Source organism: Ovis canadensis, chromosome 2 (assembly GCF_042477335.2).
Source record: "Ovis canadensis isolate MfBH-ARS-UI-01 breed Bighorn chromosome 2, ARS-UI_OviCan_v2, whole genome shotgun sequence".
NCBI classification, from domain to species: Eukaryota; Metazoa; Chordata; class Mammalia; order Artiodactyla; family Bovidae; genus Ovis; species Ovis canadensis.
In genome coordinates, this window is record NC_091246.1 from 136,705,492 (window position 1) to 136,722,137 (window position 16,646).

General features: G+C 40.7%; 1 protein-coding gene across 2 annotated transcripts in view; it reads left to right on the top strand.

Annotated features, from left to right (window-relative positions):
- TTN (titin) overlaps positions 1 to 16,646 on the top strand; it is a 275,748-nt gene that overhangs the window by 21,005 nt on the left and 238,097 nt on the right. For both annotated transcript variants that reach the window (XM_069577076.1, XM_069577077.1), the window contains exons 13-32: positions 1,471 to 1,764; positions 1,861 to 1,983; positions 3,384 to 3,665; positions 3,897 to 3,962; positions 4,772 to 5,030; positions 5,233 to 5,296; positions 5,412 to 5,627; positions 6,549 to 6,691; positions 7,802 to 8,007; positions 8,557 to 8,790; positions 8,901 to 9,145; positions 10,241 to 10,482; positions 10,602 to 10,766; positions 10,866 to 11,034; positions 11,136 to 12,829; positions 12,986 to 13,267; positions 14,661 to 14,927; positions 15,026 to 15,298; positions 15,400 to 15,663; positions 15,756 to 16,016. In XM_069577076.1, coding sequence (XP_069433177.1) covers positions 1,471 to 1,764; positions 1,861 to 1,983; positions 3,384 to 3,665; positions 3,897 to 3,962; positions 4,772 to 5,030; positions 5,233 to 5,296; positions 5,412 to 5,627; positions 6,549 to 6,691; positions 7,802 to 8,007; positions 8,557 to 8,790; positions 8,901 to 9,145; positions 10,241 to 10,482; positions 10,602 to 10,766; positions 10,866 to 11,034; positions 11,136 to 12,829; positions 12,986 to 13,267; positions 14,661 to 14,927; positions 15,026 to 15,298; positions 15,400 to 15,663; positions 15,756 to 16,016 — 5,749 coding nt within the window. The remainder of the gene's footprint in view (positions 1 to 1,470; positions 1,765 to 1,860; positions 1,984 to 3,383; positions 3,666 to 3,896; positions 3,963 to 4,771; positions 5,031 to 5,232; positions 5,297 to 5,411; positions 5,628 to 6,548; positions 6,692 to 7,801; positions 8,008 to 8,556; positions 8,791 to 8,900; positions 9,146 to 10,240; positions 10,483 to 10,601; positions 10,767 to 10,865; positions 11,035 to 11,135; positions 12,830 to 12,985; positions 13,268 to 14,660; positions 14,928 to 15,025; positions 15,299 to 15,399; positions 15,664 to 15,755; positions 16,017 to 16,646) is intronic.

The following is a 16,646-nucleotide window of genomic DNA, read 5'->3' on the forward strand; positions in this document are numbered from 1 at the left end:
AGAATGACATTCGTCTATGTCAATTGGTGAGTGACAGTTTCTTTGAAACTAAGGTTTCTCATTATTAAAATAGAACAATTTATTTCATAGACTGGTTGAAAGATTCAAATGAGATATAATGTAAATGTAATCATTTTACAGGCAAAGTTATTTATTTATATAAACAAATATAAATCTGTTGAAGATGGTGACATTTTAAAACATCTCTAAAATTAAAGTCAACTTATGGCCCATGTGGTTTAAAAAAAGAACCAGATGAATTAACGTAAACCACCTAATCCTCAGATGTATCTTACAGTTTAAGATGCAGTCTAAAGTGAAATGGTATCTATCCTTCTTCAAGGCAGATTAAATTGTTTGTGGCTTCCTGGAAGGAGAGCTGGATGAACCCTGTGATCACTAAAGGCCCAATTTCATCTCAAAAATACCTCATTTATATATGAAATGGTTCAGATCACTTACCATTTGAACAGATATATAGAGGCAGTACACTTGAAAAACATTTCAGATGCAATCTAGGTTCTACTCACAGCAGCAGAAAACTGGACATTAATAAAATATTCCAGCATTCTTTTAAACAGCACTGATGGACATGGTGATGTGATGTTTGCAATATGCTGTTTCCAAGAATTGCACAAAATCATAATATATGAGCCATATCAACTGGCTTGCTTTCTATAAAAGAGAAACTCCTTTGCAAACTGTGTTCCCATTTATGATAATCATATTCATGGAAATGAGAAAACAACATTTCGTTTTCCTTCTTCACTTTAACTTTCAGTGGTAATGACAGTAAATTGAACTTTGCTGCGAAAGGTTGTTTTCTTGAATCCAAATAGGATAACACTTTGATTTGCATCACAGCATCTTCATTCATGTGTTTTCAGAAAGATATTTTCTAATAAATTAAAATTTTCTTATCCCTAGGGAATCATAAGTAAATTAACATGTTCCCTGTGTGTTCGCAAGCTTTCTTGTTATCTCAGATTTGCATGTGGGTAGACAATGCTGCAGCAGCTGATTTTTTCTGGATGGGACTGTGACAATATTTGAGGGCATTTTTGTCATCACTGTCATTGCACCTACACCAGACGGAATGATTAGCCCCAAAGTTCTGACTTCACAAGTGCTGTCTGTCTGCCATGGACAAAATACTGGACAAACTCAAAACTTCTTTACCATATTGTGTTGTCCTGTGTTGTGTTTGTGTGATTTAATGTCTAATTAAGCCAGGCTTCATAGAGTGTATCTAACTAGACGTCTACACATTGTATGATCAGTGAAACATTAAGTCCCTAAATGCAATTCTAAGTCACATTTCTGGAGACATTAACATAGTTGTGTAACATGGGCACCATCTGTCCATCACGCCTTATAGGCATTTGTCTTTTCTCAGTGACTATCCCAGGAGGAAAAGTCCCAACCTGACTTTGACACTACTGAGTGTTAATTCTGGAACCTTGTCTGCAGGTGGGCGTTGGGAAAAAGGCGGAAGCTGTAGCAACAGTGGTTGCTGCAGTCGACCAGGCCCGAGTTCGAGAGCCCAGAGAACCTGGGCATGTTGAAGAATCATACGCTCAGAAGACCACTTTGGAGTATGGATATAAGGAGCACATTTCCGCCACAAAGGTAGCTGAGCAGCCCCCACGTCCAGCCTCAGAGCCCCACGTTGTCCCTAAAGCAGTCAAACCTGTAGTGATTCATGCTCCTTCTGAGACTCATATCACAACTACTGATCAAATGGGAATGCACATATCAACACAGGTGAGTTTGGACCCACTGCCTGTTTCTGGGAAAGCAAACATAATTGCTGTGGTCATCTGGTGAGCAAGGGTTTCACTGAGTTCCATTTCCATGCAGATCAAGAAAACTACAGATCTAACAAGCGAAAGATTAGTCCATGTGGATAAACGCCCCCGCACAGCAAGCCCTCACTTTACTGTTTCAAAAATTTCTGTTCCTAAGACAGAACATGGATATGAGGTAAGAATTTAAAGAGCATGACAAAGAAATGTTAGGCTTATAGGAAGAAAGTAGGTTGTGTGATATGGAGCATTTTTGGTGAAGGCAATACAGGCTAGTTTTTGGCAATGTCTGTAGACTCATGTAGACTCAGAAGCCCCTAAAATTCAATTACTGGAACTTGCCCAGCAGAGAGAGCCTAGACTATCAGATAGTTTTCTGACACCTCTGAGAAGACACAAATCCATACTGGCTTCTCTCTGTTTCGCATTCTGTAAAAGGTTCAGTTCAGTTTTCCTTATGCTGTGAGATATTTCAGAATGACATAAATGAGAATTGATACCGATACCAAAGACAGACACTGAGAAGTCACGTGTTTGTATACTCAGGATAATAAGATGGAGACGTGTTACTGTGTGGTGGTTGGGCTGGACTGTGGGATCACACAGGCCTGGATTAGCACCCTAACTCTGCCCCTTATTAGCTCTGTCATCAGGAACAAGTTAGTACAAGTGAAAACCTTAGTAAGTTGATAAGATCTAATAATCCTCGGTATTAGTCACAACTGTTCTTACTTTGAGGTTTCCCAAGCGGCGCTAGGGGTAAAAACCCACCTGCCAACGCAGGAGACATAAGAGACAGGGATTCAATCCCTGCGTTGGGAAGATCCCCTGGAGGAGGGCCTGGCAACCCACTCCAGTATTCTGGCCTGGTGAATCCCATGGACAGAGGAGTCTGGTGGGCTACAGTCAATGGGGTCACAAAGAATCAAACATGACTGAAGTGACTTAGCAGGCACACATTCTTATGTTACACACCCGAGTCATAGAATCCAAGCTATATGCTTCAGAGAATTATAAGGTATATTTAATACCTGCATTTGGGATAATCTCAAATACCCAGACAGCAACAGAATAAAAAGAGCAAGGAAACTCATAAAATATTCTTCTAAGCTTTTTCACTTTCACCTCTCATACAGATTTGTGGCCGAAGCCTAAATGTTCTATTTTAAAGTAGTTCTTAGGAATTAACCAAGTAGTTAAAATTGTTGTTATTTTTGAATTTCCCACTGTTGCATTTTCAAACACAGCTTCCTTGGCATGATTTAAGTGAAAATTCATGACCAAGTTTTAGAAGACCTTCAGTCCCTTTATGATAAGAGCATAAAATAAGTTCTAAATACAACTCTATTAGGAAGACTTTCAAATGTATTTTAGAAGCTGGCAGGAATGACAGTGAGCTTTATAACTGGCTTATCTCTGACTTTTCATTAACTATAAAAGTGATAATGAGAACATTAAAAAGGGAACCACATAGAAAATTGACTCAGACTTGCCACGAGAGTGCTGGTGGTGAAGGACTTCTGGGAGGCGACTGGGATGGCAGTTAAGTGACTGTTTTCTGACTCTGTTTTTATTTAGGCATCAATAGCCGGTACTGCTATTGCCACATTACAAAAAGAGTTGTCAGCCACACCTTCTGCTCAGAAGGTCACCAAATCTGTGAAGGCACCTACTGTGAAGCCTGCTGAGGCTAGAGTGAGAGCAGAGCCCACTCCTTCACCCCAGTTCCCCTTTGCGGACACACCAGAGACTTTTAAGAGTCAAGCTGGCATTGAGGTGAAGAAGGAGGTTGGGGTGAGCATCACTGGTGTTGCAGTCCGTGAAGAGCGCTTCGAAGCACTGCGTGAGCGCGAAACCAAGGTTGGTGGTCACTGGAGCCCCTCCTGTCTCTTAATCCATTCCCGGGGAGCAGGACCAGGCACTAGGCCAATCCGTTGTCCTGCCTTTCTCCATTGCTCAGACTTCATTTTATCGAGCATGGTGTGGGTCAGACCTCTTCTCGAATTATTTTTATAATTTTGCATGTGCTAAGAGTTTGAAACTTCCCCTAATTTCCTGAGCATTTTGTAACATCCTTTGTCAAAATTGTAGATAACAGAAACAGCAAGAGTACCTGCGCCTGTTGAAATCCCTGTTACTCCACCCACTTTAGTCTCGGTGAGTAAAGTTGATAGTGTTCGATCACATGCATATCTAGTCAAATAATGTTCATACATGCAAACATCAGCTTCTCAAACTTGAAAATTCCATGAGTGCATCTGCAAGTATTTTTTTAAGACCATCTACTATTAAGCATGGAGAGGGGGAATTCTGTGTGACAGCCTCAGTCACATAGCTAGCAGATTTGATGAGTTTCTGTTATGTGTAAGGCATGATTGCAAGACTAGTCTAGACCTCTCTGAAATCTGTCTTACTATCTAAATAAGCATAATAAAATATAAAAGGTGATAAGCACTTCAGTAGAGGGAGAGTTTCTGTTATGTGTAAGGCATGATTGCAAGACTAGTCTAGACCTCTCTGAAATCTGTCTTACTACCTAAATAAGCATAATAAAATATAAAAGGTGATAAGCACTTCAGTAGAGGGAGGGTGCAAAGGAAAGTTTGATTACTTCCAGTTGAGGATAGCATGGGACGTTTTGCTAAGAGGCAACGTTCGCTGCTGACCTTTCAAGCTTTGTTAGGATTTGAATATACGCAAACAACAGAGGGTACGGGGTGCCCTATTATGTGACATCAGTACAGTTCCACCTTATGAAGTTGGAAACACCTTACATTTATTTCAAATTGGGAGTATTCCAATTTCCAAAGGAGTTTCTTTACAGATAGTTCCACAGTCTTGATGTTAAGAAAGCATTTTATGACAATTCGAAGGCACAAGGTCAAACCCCCACATTTGGTACAACATATAGAGATGACTGATGCATCTGCACACGTATCAATACTTCCTGTTTCTTCTTTCTTTAGGGCTTAAAGAACGTGACTGTTATTGAAGGTGAATCTGTCACCTTAGAGTGCCACATCTCTGGATACCCATCCCCCAAAGTGACATGGTACAGGGAAGACTACCAGATAGAAAGTTCCATTGATTTCCAGATAACCTTCCAGAGTGGAATTGCTCGCCTTCTGATTCGTGAAGCCTTTGCAGAAGACAGCGGGCGGTTCACTTGCACTGCTGTGAATGAGGCTGGGACCGTCAGCACATCCTGCTATCTAGCTGTGCAAGGTCAGTGGTCACACCCCCGTGGACCTCCCACACACTCCTCACTGCCACCTGACACTTCTTTCTACATACCTGGTAATGGAGTGCCCTTTTAGAATCAAGGGGTTAATTATGGGGTCGACTTAACTGGCATGCTAAGGAGAGGTCAGTAGTGAAGCGAACTAAACACCTGACTTTAACCAGAGAAACGTCTGTCTTCTTCTAGTGTCGGAAGAATTTGAAAAGGAAACAACAGCTGTGGCTGAGAAAATTACCACAGAAGAGAAACGGTAACACCTTCTTTTGCTAATGATTTTTCACTGTAGTACAGTTTTGCTTGGTTAGTCCCTTTCGTACTGGCAAATGGCAGTCCAGAAGCTCACATGAGGGGCATTCTCTTTCCAGCTTCGTCGAATCAAGAGATGTGGTAATGACTGAAACTAGCATCCCAGAGGAACCAGCAGGGCCGGGAGAACCTGCCGCTCCTTTCTTTATTACAAAACCAGTGGTCCAGAAACTGGTGGAAGGTGGGAGCATTGTATTTGAATGCCAGGTTGGTGGCAACCCGAAGCCCCATGTCTACTGGAAAAAGTCTGGTGTTCCTCTAACCACAGGATACAGGTATTTTCATGGTTGAATGATGGAGTTTTCTGTGATTTGTCTGATAGGTCTATGAAGCCAAGAGAGAATAGAATATCCTTACCCCACCCTCAGAGGTAGGGTCTTTTGTTATAGAGCCTTCATAGTGTGCTTTGAGGTGTTTTCACACAAAGTCTTATTGAGAAACAAAGTTATGTGACCCAAGTGGATGGAAGATATGTATATTATATTCTGGTTTGATTCACTCACAGTGCTGGTGAAATAGGGAAAATGCTGTGGAATTTTTACACACACAGAACATATTTTTCTACCAAGGATCTGAAACAACTTTCACTAAAAAGGCGTAATAATTAAGTCACTAAAAGATAAAAGAAAAAGGGTAATTTTTGAAGAAAGCTGGTTATATGTGGAAATCTATGCTAATAAATTTGCAATTGAATATAAAATTCAGCTTTAGATTTCCTGCAACTTAATCTGAAAATGTATCCATCATATCTTAAGAAGAAGAAATGTAGTGTACCGAAGACTTAATATTGAAATGTTTAAAGGAGTTTATTGTTTTCATTATTCATTTGATCTTCACATAATACAGGGAACAAAATAATGAGCAAAGAGAAGTATCTTAGTATTTAAATGACCTCATCATTTGCTAACATAAACACTGAAGTCTCTTATTTCCATACAGTTGATTCTAGTAGTATTATAGTCTATTATTTATTTTGAAGAATATATGACTATTATTTAAAATGAAAATTTTAACTTGTTTGGCCTTCATTACTCATGTGCGTGCATTTCCCTCAATTGTTAGCAATCTTATATTCTATGGTGGAGCTTAGTCCCATGTTTAGGATCATTGAATTTTATACCACAGATCCACATAAGGCTTATTTTACTCACATAAGGGTTATTTATGAACTCTTTCGTGTGTTCATTTCCATAAAGATACAAAGTGAGTTACAACAAACAAACGGGAGAGTGCAGACTGGTGATTTCAATGACTTTTGCTGATGATGCTGGAGAATACACTATTGTTATTCGTAATAAACATGGAGAAACTTCTGCATCTGCCTCCTTGCTTGAAGAAGGTGAGTGCAACTCCAAGTAGTTCCATGTGCATGATAAGAATGGAAATGCAGGGACAAGCAGCGCTGTGTGATTGTCAGAAGTCCTGCCGCAGCATTCCAGTTTTGATACTGGCTCTGTCCACATCCGCCCTCCTCTTGGCTTCAGCTGTATAGGAAATGTTTTAGACCACATGGCCTCAAAAACGGTACCAGTACTAAACTTCAAAGGTTCTGACAACAGTTTGGTTTTGGTGCGTTCATGTCTAAGTATATAATGACTTTGAAAATGCAGGAGGAACTTCCCCAGCAGTTCAGTGGTTAACACTCTGCCTTCCAATGCAGGGGGTGCAGGTTCAGTCCCTAGTCAGGGAACTAAGATCCCACATGCCATGTGGTTAGGCCAAAACAATTACATTAAATTAAAAAATGAAAATGTAAGGATTCTAAATCCCGTGGCCCTCTCGACCCAGACAGATGTTAGTGAGTGCAGTGCAGACAGTGGAGAAATTGGAGAGTATATGCCCTGCCCCAAGGGGTCAGTAGCGCCCCACCTCCAGTATGTTGTTGCCAGGCACACACATACCAGGCTCAATGTTGCTAGAGCTTCCAATGTTTTTTTTTTAAGCTAGAAATCAGGGTTTTAAATATTCTTAAGTAATTTGGAAAAAAAAAAAAAGGGTAATAGCATTTAAATTAAAACGTACCTGTGGGTCTCCATTATCTTTGCCAAGATGTTCACGTTTATAGTGGACCATCCTATGTTCTGTACAAAACCCCTTAGGATTAGGATGCTGTCCCCATTTTGCAGATGAAGCACTCAAGACCAAGGAAGATAAATGAATTGCCAGAAGTCACATGACAAATTAGGAAGACGTCTAGGGTTGATCCCAAAGGACTGACTGCTAATATAAATTTTTTTCTAAAATAGTAGTGGCTGCTTTGACTTATTAATGTAAGTTTGGGTTTGAAATTCAATCTACTTAGTCTATCCTGAGCGCTTTGATAGTAAAATTTGGAAAATCTGGCTTTTGTTTATCAACTCTCAATAGGGTAGGACTTGCTTGAATGAACAGTGGCATGAAAGCTTTTTCATAAGAACATTAAAAATTAACTCATGTTCTTAACCCCTAGCTGATTATGAGTCACTGATGAAATCCCAGCAAGAAATGCTTTACCAAACACAAGTGACTGCATTTGTGCAAGAACCTAAAGTTGGAGAAATAGCGCCTGGATATGTATACCCTGAGTATGAAAAAGAGTATGAAAAAGAACAAGCCTTAATTAGGAAGAAAATGGCCAAAGATACTGTAATGGTCAGAACTTTTGTGGAAGACCAGGTAGGTATAACAATAATGACCAAGTAAATCACTTCACACATGATTCTTGCCTCCTGCAGTGCCCCTGTTTTTGTTTGATATTTTCATTTTCGAGTGCTGGGCCAGGGTTATACTACTATAAGCAGATCCAGGTTCACTGCTGATGAGCTTCCTTAATCTTCATAATATTAATATGTTGCACATATGACTTTGGAAATAAAAATTACACGTAAGTAGGAAAAACAATTACTAAAACAACAAAGTTCATTACTGCCGACATTTTTTCATCAGTAGGATAGACATCACATGTATAACCCATACTCTTAGAATACCATTGTCCAAGACACCACAGCATGAACTTCCAAAGATGACTGGAAGGCAGATTAAAAAATAATGACTCATCTAATTCTCACTGAAAAGCAGATAAAAAGGCAAAATTAAACGCTTCTAGATGTTTCTTCCTGTTAAAAATTTTAATCAAACCTTATTTCTGAAAACAAATACTCTTAAAGAATTTCTGTCAGTCAGCAGATATCTTTTTAACAGACTGTCATCTTTTTTACTACATAGGAATTCCACATCTCTTCCTTTGAAGAGAGACTTATTAAAGAAATTGAATACAGAATAATAAAGACTACATTAGAAGAACTTCTTGAAGAAGATGGAGAAGAAAAGATGGCAGTTGACATTTCTGAATCTGAGGCTATTGAAGCAGGATTTGATTTAAGAGTCAAGAATTACAGAATTCTTGAAGGGATGGGTGTTACATTTCATTGCAAGATGTCTGGGTATCCATTACCCAAGGTAAAATATAAGCATTGACCATACCTCCATGCTACAATAAAGACACACATAGGTTATAGTGTAACTCCTTTATGTAAATCTTATTTACATGTGCATGATATTATTTGCAGATTGCATGGTATAAAGATGGCAAGCGCATCAAACATGGAGAGAGATACCATATGGACTTTCTACAAGATGGCAGAGCTAGTCTGCGAATACCTGTTGTCCTTCCAGAAGATGAAGGCATCTATACTGCATTTGCCAGCAATATGAAAGGAAATGCGATTTGCTCAGGGAAGTTGTATGTGGAGCCTGCGGCACCTCTCAGTGCCCCGACTTACATACCCACACCAGAGCCAGTGAGCAGAATCAGGTGAGGCTCATACTAGTTCAGGTTGATTAGTATTTAAATTGTTTAAAACACCAAATATCTCAGTAGCAAATTACTGTCATGTAGTGGGGGGTATGAAGGCTGAAAAAACCCAGAAGTCTACCGTTCTCTGTGCTGGCAATTGCCCAAGTTTTAGTTCTTAGCCCTGTGTAGAATGAGCAAAGCATCTTTCATCAGGTATCACATTATCTGTTTTGCCAGTGCCATAGCTAATATAGTGAAGGCTATGAAGAGTTGTTTGACATCTGATTTTTCATGTTATCCCTGGTTTATGAAGAAGGCATGGCAGCCCGTCCATGGGGTCGCACAGAGTCCGACACGACTGAAGCGACTTAACATGCAAGCATGCATACATGGCAACCCACTCCAGTATTCTTGCCTGGAGAATCCCATGGACAGAGGAGCCTGGTGCGCTACAGTCCGTAGGGTTGCACAGAGTCGAACACGACTGAAGCGACTTAACACAAGCACACATCACTAATTTATGCAACAACCGTGCAATGGAGGGATTATTGTTGCTATTTTGAGAGTGAGAACACTAAATGTCCATGACCCTGTGAAAATTGCCTTAGGTCACCCAGCCTGTGTGGTGGTGCCAGCACTTGAAATCAATCCAAGACAATTTGGTTACAATGTATAGGTAGAGTTTGGGACTTTTTTCAAATATCTTTTATTTGTTTTTCCTCTTCTCGGATAGGTAAGTTATTTTTCTTTTTCCATATTTATGTTGGTGGTATTTAACCAACCAACATTTATTGAAATATTTTGGTAGTTGAATCAAAAAGATTCAGTAACTCATTAAACCCAGTTGGTGAGGGAGAGACAGTATTAAGGACCAGTCTAAGATTTTGAGGATGGGTTTCTGGCTGTGTTGAATAATTCCTGACTGGGATTGATGGTATATGAACAATATAGTTTTGGGAGCAATAATAATGTATTCTGTTTTGGATCCCAATGAGTTTGAGGTACCTTTTAATACACAAAGTAAATTCTAAAATAATGTTAAGAAAGAGATTTACTGTGGTGAGTTTTCTCTATGCCTCATGAAAATATTCTTCTTTGCATTTTGTTTTTCAGATCCATCTCTCCACGTTCAGTGAGCAGATCTCCAATACGCATGTCCCCTGCTAGGATGTCCCCTGCACGGATGTCCCCTGGACGCAGGCTGGAGGAAACAGATGAGTCACAACTCGAGAGACTGTATAAGCCAGTCTTTGTGTTGAAACCTACTTCTTTCAAGTGTGTAGAAGGACAGACTGCCAGATTTGACTTAAAGGTTGTGGGTCGACCCATGCCTGAGACGTTCTGGTTTCATGATGGTAAGATTAAGTTTTCACGAATAAATTATTAAACACAAAAATAAACTTATCTGTGTGTCTAACAACTTTTAAAAACAACTATTTTAACGTGATTCCTTTTTTGCTTATTTTTCTAATAGGCCAGCAAATTGTCAATGACTATACCCATAAAGTAGTCGTTAAAGAAGATGGTACCCAATCACTGCTTATTGTCCCTGCAACACCCAGTGATTCTGGGGAATGGACGGTGGTTGCCCAAAACAGGGCAGGGAAATCTTCAATTTCAGTGATTTTAACTGTGGAAGGTATTTGCTCTGAAGACTCAAAATAAATAACCTTATCACTTGGGTTTTAAACAGGTAGTTCAGCCCTACTCACTCAGAATCACAACCCTTCTCTTTCAGCTGTGGAACATCAGGTGAAACCAGTGTTTGTGGAAAAACTGAGGAATCTCAACATAAAGGAAGGTTCCCGGCTTGAAATGAAAGTCAGAGCTACGGGCAACCCCAATCCTGACATTGTATGGTTGAAAAACAGTGAAATCATTGTACCTCATAAATATCCCAAAATCAGGTAAGTTGGCTTGAAAAATAATTAAGCTCATTACACAAATCCAGTACTCAAGGAAGTGACAACTACTTCTGTACTGATGATTTATTTTCGACTTTTTATAGAATTGAAGGAACCAAGGGAGAAGCCGCCCTTAAAATCGATTCCACTGTCAGCCAAGACTCTGCCTGGTACACTGCAACCGCTATTAATAAGGCTGGCCGAGACACAACACGATGCAAAGTAAATGTTGAAGTTGAGTTTGCAGAGCCTGAGCCAGAGAGAAGATTAGTCATCCCCCGAGGCACGTACAGAGCGAAGGAGATTGCAGCCCCAGAACTGGAGCCTCTCCATTTGCGATATGGCCAAGAGCAGTGGGAAGAAGGCGACCTCTATGACAAGGAAAAGCAACAGAAACCGTTTTTCAAGAAAAAACTCACTTCCTTAAGACTCAAGCGCTTTGGGCCTGCCCACTTTGAATGCAGGCTGACACCAATTGGTGACCCAACGATGGTGGTGGAGTGGCTCCACGATGGAAAGCCACTGGAAGCTGCCAACAGGCTCCGCATGATCAATGAATTTGGATATTGTAGCCTTGATTACGCAGTGGCGTATTCCAGAGACAGTGGTGTCATTACTTGCAGAGCTACTAACAAATACGGAACAGATCACACATCTGCTACCCTTATTGTCAAAGATGAGAAGAGTCTTGTGGAGGAATCTCAACTGCCTGAGGGGAGGAAAGGCTTGCAGAGAATTGAAGAATTAGAGCGAATGGCTCATGAAGGTGCCCTTACTGGTGTGACAACCGATCAGAAAGAGAAGCAAAAGCCAGACATTGTCTTGTTCCCAGAGCCAGTGAGAGTCCTAGAAGGGGAGACCGCCAGATTCCGTTGCCGGGTAACAGGCTACCCTCAGCCCAAACTCAACTGGTACCTTAATGGGCAGCTCATCCGCAAAAGCAAACGGTTCAGAGTCCGCTATGATGGCATTCATTATCTGGACATCGTGGACTGCAAGTCGTATGATACAGGGGAAGTCAAGGTCACCGCAGAAAACCCTGAAGGTGTGATAGAGCATAAAGTAAAGCTTGAGATCCAACAGAGGGAAGATTTTAGGTCCGTCCTTAGGCGAGCCCCTGAGCCAAAGCCCGAGTTTCACGTCCACGAACCCGGAAAACTTCAGTTTGAAGTGCAAAAAGTAGACAGACCTGTTGACACCACTGAAACCAAGGAAATTGTGAGGCTGAAAAGGGCTGAAAGAATCACCCATGAAAAAGTGTCTGAAGAGTCAGAAGAGCTGCGTAGCAAGTTCAAGCGCAGGACTGAGGAGGGCTATTATGAAGCCATTACAGCTGTGGAGCTCAAGTCTCGTAAGAAGGATGAGTCCTATGAAGAGCTGCTAAGGAAGACAAAGGAAGAGCTTCTCCACTGGACCAAGGAGCTGACTGAAGAGGAGAAGAAAGCCCTTGCTGAAGAAGGCAAAATCACTATTCCAACTTTTAAGCCTGACAAAATTGAATTAAGTCCTAGTATGGAGGCCCCCAAAATATTCGAAAGAATCCAAAGCCAAACAGTGGGCCAGGGCTCTGATGCACACTTCCGGGTCAGAGTGGTGGGAAAACCTGATCCTGAATGTGAGTGGTACAAAAACGGTGTGAAGATTGAGCGCTCTGACCGAATCTACTGGTATTGGCCCGAAGACAATGTTTGTGAGCTGGTCATAAGAGATGTGACTGCTGAGGACTCTGCCAGCATCATGGTGAAAGCCATCAATATTGCTGGGGAAACCTCAAGCCACGCATTCTTACTCGTCCAGGGTAATTTGAATTTCTTTCATTTGATGGATCGATTTTTATTTATCTGTGAATATCTAATAATGTATTCTCTTAATTTTCTTTTCCATTATCCAAATTGTGTATTCAATTTAATGTGCTTTGTCTCCTCCCCACCCCCCGACCCTTTTTCTCCTGTAGCCAAGCAATTGATCACTTTTACACAGGAATTACAAGATGTTGTTGCTAAGGAAAAAGACACCATGGCAACCTTTGAATGTGAAACCTCAGAGCCATTTGTCAAAGTGAAATGGTATAAAGATGGTGTGGAGATTCACACAGGAGATAAATATAGGATGCACTCTGACAGGAAAGTTCACTTCCTCTCCGTGCTGACGATCGACACATCTGATGCTGAAGACTATAGTTGTGTACTTGTGGAAGACGAAAACGTGAAAACAACAGCCAAACTTATTGTCGAAGGTAGTAAATAATGCTTTTGTTGTTTAGTCAAGTTTTAGAGTTACTTTTATTATGTGATAAAATTAGCTATGCAGTTTTCACCCCCTAAAAAGAATTCAGTTCAGTTCAGTTCAGTTCAGTCGCTCAGTCGTGTCTGACTCTTTGTGACGCAGCACAGCAGGCCTCCCTGTCCATCACCAACTCCCAGAGTTTACCCAAACTCATGTCCATTGAGTCAGTGATGCCATCCAGCCATCTCATCCTCTGTCGTCCCCTTCTCCTCCTGCCCTCAATCTTTCCCAGCATCAGGGTCTTTTCCAGTGAGTCAGCTCTTCACATCAGGTGGCCAAAGTACTGGAGTTTCAGCTTCAACCTCAGTCCTTCCAATGAACAACTGGGACTGATCTCCTTTAGCATGGACTGGTTGGATCTCCTTGCAGTCCAAGGGACTTTTAAGAGTCTTCTCCAACACCATAGTTCAAAAGCATCAATTCTTTGGCACTCAGCTTTTCTTCACAGTCCAACTCTCACATCCATACATGACCACTGGAAAAACCATAGCCTTGACTAGATGGACCTTTGCTGGCAAAGTAATGTCTCTGATTTTGAATATGCTGTCTAGGTTGGTCATAACTTTCCTTCCAAGGAGTAAGCATCTTTTAATTTCATGGCTGCAGTTACCATCTGCAGTGATTTTGGAGCCCCAAAAAATAAAGTCTGCCATTGTTTCAACTGTTTCCCCATCTATTTGCTGTGAAGTGATGGGATTGGATGCCATGATCTTAGTTTTCTGAATGTTGATCTTTAAGCCAACTTTTTCACTCTCCTCTTTCACTTTCATCAAGAGGCTCTTTCTTCTTCACTTTCTGCCATAAGGGTGGTTTCATGTACATTACATATGAATTAATATAAGCTTCATACCAAGAATCATGACTGTATAATACTTATTAGGAATATTGACAATTGGGATATTTTTAAAGTGAGGTTATTTTGATGTCTTGTTTTTAAAATTTTTTTTGAATTATAATTCCTTGCTTTATTAAAAATAATTTTTGGTGGCGCAGAGGTTAAAGCGTCTCCCTGCAACGTAGGAGACTTGGGTTCGATCCCTGGGTCGGGAAGATCCCCTGGAGAAGGAAATGGCACCCCACTCCAGTATTCTTGCCTGGAGAATCCCATGGGTGGAGGAGCTTGGTGGTCTACAGTCCACGGGTCACAAAGAGTCGGACACGACTGAACGACTTCACCTCACTTCACTTCATTGACAATTTATTTCTCAGTCCAGAAGTTAGATATTAAGAAGATTCCTGATAGGATGGGGGAGATAAGAGATTTACAGAGAATTTAATTTTTCATCTAAGTCTAGATACGTAACTCTCCAGAGTAATTAACTTCTCCTTATCTCATAATTCAGGTGCAGTTGTTGAGTTTGTGAAAGAACTTCAGGACATAGAGGTTCCAGAATCATTTTCAGGGGAGTTAGAATGCATTATAACCCCGGAAAATATAGAAGGCAAATGGTATCATAAGGGTGTGGAGCTTAAATCCAATGGCAAGTACACAATTACATCTCGCCGTGGACGTCAGAACCTCACCGTCAAGGATGTGACCAAAGAGGACCAGGGAGAATACAGCTTTGTTGTCGACGGGAAAAAGACCACCTGTAGACTGAAGATGAAACGTAAGCCTCCTCCTCCTTTTCAGCCTATAGCAAGCATCACTATAGTTTATTGATAATGAATGGTCATAATGTTCTTTTCTCTCCCCATATTTTCACAGCCCGCCCCATCGCTATCCTACAAGGACTCAGTGATCAAAAAGTCTGCGAGGGTGACATTGTTCAGCTTGAAGTTAAAGTCTCCTTAGAGAATGTGGAAGGTGTCTGGATGAAAGATGGCGAGGAAGTGCAGCCGGGGGACCGGGTTCACATTGTGATAGACAAGCAGTCACACATGCTGCTTATTGAAGACATGACTAAGGAGGACGCTGGCCATTACTCCTTCACCATTCCCTCCCTTGGACTGTCAACCCATGGGCGCGTCTCTGTCTACAGTGAGTGCGACTTGCACAGTCTTAGATCTATGCTGTCGAGTGAGCATGTATTTCCAACAAAAATTTGTATTCACAAATCTGCCGTGTGTGTGGTTTTGCAGGTGTTGATGTGATAACACCTTTAAAAGATGTTAATGTGCTTGAGGGCACCAAGGCTGTGCTGGAATGTAAGGTCTCAGTCCCTGATGTGACTTCTGTTAAATGGTACTTAAATGATGAACAAATCAAGCCTGATGATCGCGTGCACGCCATTGTCAAAGGCACGAAGCAGCGACTTGTGATTAACCGGACCCATGCTTCAGATGAAGGACCTTACAAGCTGGTGGTTGGCAGAGTTGAAACCAGCTGTGATCTCTCTGTCGAAAGTAAGAATTCTTCCATCTCACTTAATAGTGTCTTAAGCATTCTATTTTCCCAGTGTAATAGTAACCAAGTGATGATTATATTTTTCCCCCAGAAATTAAAATTATCAGAGGTCTTCGTGACCTTACCTGTACAGAGACCCAAAATGTGGTCTTGGAAGTTGAACTGTCCCACTCAGGAATTGATGTCTTGTGGAATTTTAAGGACAAGGAAATCAAACCCAGTTCTAAATATAAAATTGAAGCTCATGGGAAAATATATAAGTTGACCGTTCTAAATATGATGAAAGATGATGAAGGAGAATATACATTTTATGCTGGAGAAAATAGGACATCTGGAAAACTTACCGTGGCAGGTTAGTACATTTATAAATTATAAGTTCTTAAATGGAACAGTTGTTTTAGCTTAAATCATTACCCGTTTCCCTCCTTATTCCCCACAGTTTTCTGCTTGTATTGTTGTCAACCAGTAATACCTTCAACACTGTTCCTATCAGCCTAAATTCGAAATATTCTCCCAAGAAGTCATAACTCAAATGCCGTCTCCTCTGTACAACCTTCCTTGATCTTCTCATTTGTAGATCTTACTCCACCAACCACAGTATCTCTCTGTGTGTGTTTCTTTCGTGACCGATACTCATATACTTGTTTTATTCTCCATTTCTTCCTCCCGCACTTGAGCAGATACCTCCAAAGTCTGGAACTGCTTCTTTCTCATCTTCATATCATCCAATACGTTGTACATGATAGATTGATGAATACATGTTTTGTTTGTTGGATCAAACTTTATTTAAACTTTCTTACAAGATGTATTCATTTTTTTTATTGCCCTGTTTCATTCATTTTTGTTCCCTTCACACTATTTCTGGGCCCAATGAGTATTTTAAAAATACACCTCACTGGGTGTATCTATGTGTCTTTTTCCTATAACATGAAGTAAACCATTCTCAGCAGAAGTCACTATGTTTAAAATAAGAAATCAAAAG